This window comes from Phyllobates terribilis, unplaced genomic scaffold (genome assembly GCF_046119375.1).
Source record: "Phyllobates terribilis strain yellow unplaced genomic scaffold, ASM4611937v1 Scaffold_11__3_contigs__length_659146591, whole genome shotgun sequence".
NCBI lineage: Eukaryota > Metazoa > Chordata > Amphibia > Anura > Dendrobatidae > Phyllobates > Phyllobates terribilis.
The window spans coordinates 527531300-527539290 of NW_027362771.1; the positions used below are offsets into that span (position 1 = coordinate 527531300).

At 47.7% G+C, this 7991-nt stretch overlaps 1 protein-coding gene across 1 annotated transcript; it reads left to right on the top strand.

Annotated features, from left to right (window-relative positions):
- Positions 1 to 1347: 1347 nt before the first annotated feature.
- On the top strand, positions 1348 to 7185 carry PURB (purine rich element binding protein B). The gene has a single exon (XM_073653701.1). The coding sequence runs from the start codon at positions 1679 to 1681 to the stop codon at positions 2663 to 2665; it is 987 nt and encodes a 328-aa protein (XP_073509802.1). The 5' UTR covers positions 1348 to 1678; the 3' UTR covers positions 2666 to 7185.
- Positions 7186 to 7991: the final 806 nt, after the last annotated feature.

Consider the following 7991-nt stretch of genomic DNA (forward strand, 5'->3'; position numbering starts at 1 on the left):
CTTGTACTCTGTCATGCAAGTGAATGAGTGCATGGAAACCATCAGACTGCACTCAGATGACATCTGAGTGAAGTCCGATTTCCACAAACTGACACAATGGAGAAGATGGAGACATTTTTTAACCCTCTTCTTCTCATTCGAAAGAATCGGAGCACAGTGTGATGATACTCTGATCAGAATGTGATTTGCATAGTCCACCGGATTCTCTTGAATGAGAATACACGGTCGTCTGCACCTAGCCTTATAGATGCCTATGAGGCTGTTGAGTTTGGGTCGAGAGATCCATGGCCGGTGAAGAAATCCATGTGAAACTGACCAAAGGGATTTAATGACCAGGATTGAAGGCAACTCAGTCCCTATCTGTTGCACCAAGATTTCAGCTGTGTGCTACAGTTGGCTCCTGCTGCTGATTGGCACCAGCACAGCTCTGCTGCCATTCTCCTGGTATACAATTACATCCATTTGTATTAATAGCAGCAGAATTTAGATATACTGGTACGGCCATCTGCTATCAAATTTTAAAGAAGCACTCCTCCTCCTCAGGACGTCAATTTTCCCTGTATGAGTCACTGCAAAAGTCTATGGCAGGGGAAGGCGGCAGCAGCTGGGTCAGGAGGTGAAGAGGGGATGATAAATGAAGGGACAAGAGACTTCCTGTTTCTACATAGAGCAGAGAAAAGAGAAGAATTAGCTGGGTAGAAAGGCAAAATGAGCAATTGTAAGTGCACAGTGCTGTATAATATGATGACTGCAATATATTAAGAGGATAAAAACTTTGATGGGAGGAGGAGAAGTAAATGGAGAATAAGTTGGGAGATCTATGGAGGGGGCAGGTTGTGGACTGCCTGGTGTGTGGTTAATATACAGATTAATTAAAGGGATTGAAGTGTAGACTAGTGACTGCAGAATCATGATGGGGTGCACTGTGCCCACTGTCACGATTCCCCTGTATTCTCTGCGGGTGGGAGGTCACGTGACCAGACGTATGTGACTGGCGCACCTGCAGTCATGTGCCGACTAGATTCTCCTCTGCTTTTCATTGTTCTGGTGTAGAAGTCTAGAATTAGCCATTTGTTACCTAGTCTGATCTAAGTGTCTATAAACTCTGATGTAACCATGACGTTGTACATGAATTTATGCCATGAAACATAAACATGTACCTAAATCTGCTCCGTGTTAATTATCAGGCCTAAAAGCTGAGTGCATACATGTGGCGTTAGCCATAGCAACCACTAGCCTTACAGCCTTGGTAACCAATTGGAGGGTGGCTTCCATCCATCCCGTGCACGTTACACGCCGAAAGACGTTATCTGATTGGTTTCTACAGTGAGCGCTTCCAACCAATCCCCGCAGTGCATCCTACCAATTCTGAAGATGTCATGCTCTTAGTCAAGATGGCGCCGCCGGCCTCAGCCGGGGGGGCCCGCTCCAGTCGTAGCTGCGCAGTACGCACACGCAGGAAGAGGAGGAGAAGGTTGGGCTGAGGCAGAGAGAACGAGGGAAGAAGAGGGGCGAGCAGAGCGGTGGAGGGTGAGGAGCGGCAGAGAGCGGGTTGACTGTGAGGCGGGCAGCCCGAGGGAAGAAGGAGGAGGCGGAAGGAGTCCCGGGCTAAGGGACCGACGGAAGCCGAGAGGAGACCGTTGTAGAAGGCTTCTGTGAGCGCGAAGGAGGAGAGAAGATGGCGGACGGGGATAGCGGGAGCGAGAGAGGGGGCAGCAGCGGAGGAGGAGGCGGCGGCGGCCCCGGCGGCTTCCAGCAGCACATGTCCCGGGAGCAGGAGACCCAGGAGCTGGCCTCGAAGCGGCTGGACATCCAGAACAAGCGCTTCTACCTGGACGTGAAGCAGAACGCCAAGGGCCGCTTCATCAAGATCGCAGAGGTCGGCGCCGGGGGCTCCAAGAGCCGCCTCACCCTCTCCATGGCCGTGGCCGCAGAGTTCCGCGACTACCTGGGCGACTTCATCGAGCACTACGCCCAGCTGGGCCCCAGCAGCCCCGAGCAGATCGCGCAGTCCTCCGGGGATGACGGCTCCGGGGCCGGGGGTCCTCGCCGGGCCCTGAAGAGCGAATTCCTGGTCCGGGAGAACCGCAAATATTACCTGGACCTGAAGGAGAACCAGCGCGGCCGCTTCCTGCGCATCCGCCAGACCATCAACCGCGGGCCGGGCTTCAGCGGCGGCGCGGGCGGGGGAGCCGGCCTGCAGAGCGGACAGACCATCGCGCTCCCCGCCCAGGGCCTCATCGAGTTCCGCGACGCCCTGGCCAAGCTGATAGACGACTACGGCGGGGAGGACGACGAGCTGGGCGTGGGGCTGGGCCCCGGCGGAGGCGGAGCGGCCGGCGGCCTGTACGGGGAGCTGCCGGAGGGCACGTCCATCACCGTGGACTCCAAGCGCTTCTTCTTCGATGTCGGCTGCAACAAGTACGGCGTGTTCCTGCGGGTGAGCGAGGTGAAGCCCAGCTACCGCAACTCCATCACCGTGCCGCTCAAGGCCTGGGGCAAGTTCGGCGGCGCCTTCTGCCGCTACGCCGAGGAGATGAAGGAGATCCAGGAGCGGCAGCGAGACAAGCTGTACGACCGCCGGGGCCCCGGGGAGAGAGGCGGCGGCCTGGGCTCCGGGGGAGGCGGCGAAGACTCCGAGACAGAAGACGTGGACGACGACTGAGCGCACGGAGGAAGGCGGAGGAGAAAGCGGAGAGCAAAGGTGGGAGGGGGGAGGTCAGTCACACAACATACCGCAACCTGCCGGCGGACTACAAGTCCCAGCATGCTTCTCTGATCTGGGCGACCTATGAAAACTGTCCTAAAAGAGAAACCGTAGCAACCAATCACTGCAGCTTTCATCTCACTGGAGCCCTGCACCAAATGAAAGCTGCCCTCTGATTGAAGAGCTCTGACAACAGTAAAGCAATCTGTTGCCCGTAGTGACCAATCACAGCACAGCTTTCATTGTACAAGGTTACTGTACCAAATTAAAGTTGCACTGTGATTGGTTGCTGTTAGGCAAGCTCTGAAAATTGCACTTGGCACCCAGTCACAGCGCAGCTTCCATTTTACAAGCACTGTGCCAAATGAAAGCTGCACTGTGATTGGTTGTCAGTTGCAACAGCTAGAAGAGCTCTGAAAATTATACAAGAATCTGTTGCCCGCAGCAACAAATAACAGAAGAGCTTTCATTTTACAAGATCACTGTACTAAGGAAAGCTGCACTGTGATAGGTTGCCACGGGCAACGGACAGTTTCTCTTGTCAGTTTTCATAGCTTGTATGAGCAAACCCCCGAGAAGGGATAACAGGCTGGGACTTGTTGTTCTACCGTCTCTGGAGAGCTTGCAGGTTGTCAGCTTTGGGGGGGATGTTATAGGATCCAGATGTTATAGTCTCATCTCACATGACCCATTATGTTACATTTAACAAGCTGTGGTGTATAAATGCGTTAAGTGACCCAAGGGTTTAAGGCTTTGTTCACCTTTTAAGGACTTTGTGACTGAAATGCATGTATTTGGGGGCTAAAAATCATTTTTACCTATTTCTGACCACAAACCACATCAGTGTTGAATGTGTCGGGAAAGAAAAAGCCTGTAAAAGTAAAACTGTGCAAAATTATTAATGAAATCCAATTTAAAAAAATATTTTTAGCCCAAAATAGATGCAGTTAAGTAAAAAAAAAAATGTTCCTAACAAAGGTGAACGACCCCTTTAAATCTGGTTAGGCTTTAGAGCAGTGCTCCCCGTCTATAGAGGTAAAGCTCCCCTCCCCCACACATTGCCACCATATATGATGTGAGTACTGGCGTCGGTCCGCCTGTGCCCGTCACAGCACCCCTAGGACAGAGACCGTGGACTGGTCGGTTTTAGTCTATTTTTTGGGGGGGATTTTTACGCACCAGCTGGCAGGAAGTAGGAGAACCCCACCCACCCCCGTGTGTATTACGTTCTAGATGGTGCTAGGTCATACAACCCACTTGGATAGGAAAACCATGACTTCTCCTGGGCACGATATAGAGAGCGGAGACCGTAGCTTCACCAGAACACGAGCAGAACGTCCAGGGGTACAGGATGGGCTAGAGTAAAGGGAAACAATAGCTAGTCCAGGCTCACCCCTTTCTCCCTTGCCTCTCTCACCACCATGATCAGTTTGCTTCAGGGGCTTTTCCATTGATGCCCCGTTCCTCAAGAAGAAAACCAGCAGTTCTGTTCCTACCACACTCTGCAGTTACCTAAAGACGTCACCCATTCCTAAAGCACAAGGAAAAAGAAAATAAAGCTTGTTTTTTGGATTTCTTGGCAAATCTTTGCTTCTCCAGTCCGCAGAGTGACAGGACCAGCGATACCATTCCTACCAGGACTGAACTCTTGATCCCGCCAATCATGGATTATTTCCGACTGCCATAAGGTCACCTTTGGTTTTTGTTTTATTTTAATACCAGCAACCAAGAGCAAAAATTTGACATTTTAAACATAAATTTGAGAGGGGGAAAAAAAACAAAACCCTGAAATCTGTGAGATCTTCAATTTATTAAACCCTTCCTACCAGGAAGAGAAAAAGACCAAAAAAAGAAACAATTTAGGTTCATGCAAACAGACAAACGTCAAATAAGCTCAGGTCCATGATTCTTTTCTTACAGGCTTTTTATTCTTGAAAAGACCTGCGTTCAATTCTCAGTACCTCGGAGGGTAATGGTGCCTCCAAAAATAAAAACTGTCCAGATGGTGAACAGTCCACAGCACTACAAGCAACGGGGGAGAAGAGCGTGCGGCCTGTGACAACCCCAGGCCCTCTATTCAAACTTACTGCCTACAAGATGCTCTCATATTGCCCCCTCTTATGGCAGTGGGGGGCGCTGCAGCGTCTAGATCTCAACCTGTACTTTTACTACGACTTCTACAGAATTATGGTTTTAACCCTTCTGGACGGCTCCCTCGCTAACACGCATCATGACGAGAGATGAACCTTTTTGGGAACCGAGGCGCCTGTCATTTCCCGCATTCGCTTCCGTCCCCAAAAAAGTTGAAATTAAATTGTAGTATTTTTATCTTGTGTGTGTACATGTCTGAGCTGATCATGACCTTCCCCCTACTTAGGAGTGTGATTTATTGCCATGGACATTTCGAGAGCCTCGGCAGTATGGCCTCTTCTCTTAGAAGCCCTACCACCACCACCACTCATGGTCGCGGAGGCTCCTCGAGATGTAGCAGCTTTCGGTATATGATGCATAGACGTCATTCATCTTTTATTTCTTTTCACTTAAGCTGCCTTTTTCTGTCTGCACCACTTCATGATTTAATTTGGTATCTATATTAATGTATTTATTGTGTTCTGACCTGATAGATTGACCCTGCCAGTGTCCCACACGGCCCACGTGTGCTTCTTATAGATTTTTGGGAAAGCGGAGAACAGCTTGGCAGGTGGCTAATGGTAAAGTAGAGGCCTGTTGCTTGGACGCATCCGAGGCAGCCATTTTTCTTTAATGTTTTGGTGATAAGACCTCTCTGGGGTCATCCTACAAGGAGGTGCAGGCCACAGATTTGGCTTCCTCACTGTGCGTGTAAATGGCAGGTCTACTTTATGTGCAAGAATTGGAGCTGCTGCTGGTTATTATCCCGGCATACCCTCATGTCATCCGATTACCTGTTGGAAATGTTTTATTCTTTTATTTTTTTTTTCTCAGAACTGTATGGGAGCAATAGTATTTCTTGATGTTTTAATCACATCAGTATATTGTACTGTATTTTTGTACCTGCAAGGCAGCTGTATAGTGTCCTGCTGTACCATTCTTACATGGATTTTATTTTTTTCCTTCTACCTGTTACATGTGGCAGATGTCATGCTTTTATCCACAGCAAAGATATAATAGCCCCATCATGCAGGGGCTTATAGGAAAGTCCTTTTTTTTTTTTTTTTCCGTGTGTCGGCCGCACAGATAATGCAAGAGGCTGTGCGGGCCTTGCTCCAAAGTTTTATTTATAGTTGCACCCGGTGTAAACCAAGGACGGGCATATATTACATATAGATATATAACATGTGCTCAATGAGCAGCCGGTAGTCCTGTGCATACTCTTAACCTCTTACTGGGGAGGTTGTAAAATTCTACCCAGACCTGCCTCTTCCTGCTCACTGTGGCTTCAGCCCCTGAATTTAGTGGTTCACCATTACATGTATAAGCTATTGCGTATGACGGGGGTTTTAAAAAAAAAAAAAAAAAAAATCACGATCCCACTCCCTTCCTTACCCAATCCCTCACCCTTCCAAGCACTATGGTGCTTCAAGAACATTTATTGCATAGACAACTAATTAGCCGTGTTTTATTGGGGTTCTCCACTTTTGACAATTCCTTATTAGAAGGGTCTCGAGTTAAAAAAAAAACAAAAAACTGTTCACCTACTTAGGACCCCCTGTGATCTTTTGGAAATTTGTGTTCATTTTGCCTACAGCGCCACCACAGGAGAAATTAAGCACTACACGGTGTCCTTTCAAATCAATGGCTTCAATATGTAATACAGGACAGGTCTGGCCACGTACAAAGTACTCCCCTTTTATTAACTCAAAATTCCCAAATAGGGTGGGTTTTCAAAACTGGAGCACTCCTTTAATAACGGGAGAAAGGTTGAAAAAACATCAAGTTCAACCTATGTAACCAATTTCAGTAGGGCAAAAATGTGAGGTGGCATACTGGCCAGTGCTCTTATGGATGATGCGCAGTGCTCTTATGGATGATGCGCAGCACTTCTTGAAGGGCTATGTTTACTGCCACAGGATGATCTTGTGCAATATAGATAGATCCTTCAAGTTAGGAAATGGGTGAACGGAACCGCATTGCGGTTTCAGTAAACTAGAGAGCGAGAGTATCGTTACTGAGGCTTTTATGCAGTAAGAAAGGTCCGGACTCATCGACTCGAAATACTATAGTTCTGTTCCTTATTTTGGCCACTTCTTTGTTCGGAAAAAAACCCGACCCCCGTCATACGCAGGTTGTTCATAATATCAAATGCCTGTATAAAATAGCAGATCCTTATCTGTAAATGTTGTATAGCCTCTTAAATATATATCTGTATATAACTAATACAGGGGGGTGACTGTAAGCTGAATGTTTTACAGATGTGCTCCTCCATCTTCACCCCCTCCAGAAATAGTTTTTGTTTTTCTTGTTTTTTTTTTTTTTTTCCTTCTCGTGCTCAGAAACTACTCCAACCCAAAACTGAACGATCCAGTGATGGGAACATGGAGGATATAGTGGTATATTTTAATGTAATGGGGCATCGTAGGTTCATCAGGTTTTTAAGCTTATACCTATAGTAACAGGTTTGGAGCATCCTCCCGGATGCACGGTGGATCGTGCACATAGCGCTTCAGAGGACGGGGTCTCAAGATTCTCCGTATGTTGTAGAAAAATCGGGCAGGGTTTATGTAAAGGTATTACGTGTACAGAGAATATATAAGTGTACAATTTAAACAGTGACTTATGTTGGGGTCAGCAATTCAGTCCATTTTTAACTCTCCTGGTATTGATGAAATTTAACATTGAACTTTAGAAACGGAAATGGTAGTCTGGATTATGTGTAAAGACAGTGATTGTACTGCCAGTAGGTTCCCATCATTTTGGTGATATGCTCCTAGTATGGTCCAATGATCGATGTATAACACCCCCTATGAGGTTATAAGAAAGGTGTGCTGCTTTAAAGATTGTGGTAATATTTTGGAGTCGCGGTTTGAATGCCTTGGCAGAAATGAGCGCGGTCACCATGGCGGAGCGCGGTCACCATGGCGGAGCCTTTTTCCTCCCTTATTTTAGGACTCCCGTAATTTGAATCTCAATTACTAGAGGAAGTGTCAAGTCAAGCAAAGTGGAGTTTTAGTTTCTTCGAAAACAGCAATCTCTTTGAATAACTGTGTTTAGAGCCAGAGAGTCACGTTCTGGTAATATTAACGATAGCTTTATAAAGTCGTGCAGTCTGGTGGCGGAGGGGAGCGGAGCAAGCCATTAACGAAAA

Bases quoted from the DNA above. Each gene is read 5' to 3' on its own strand.
- PURB (XM_073653701.1), top strand. From the start codon at position 1,679: ATGGCGGACGGGGATAGCGGGAGCGAGAGAGGGGGCAGCAGCGGAGGA.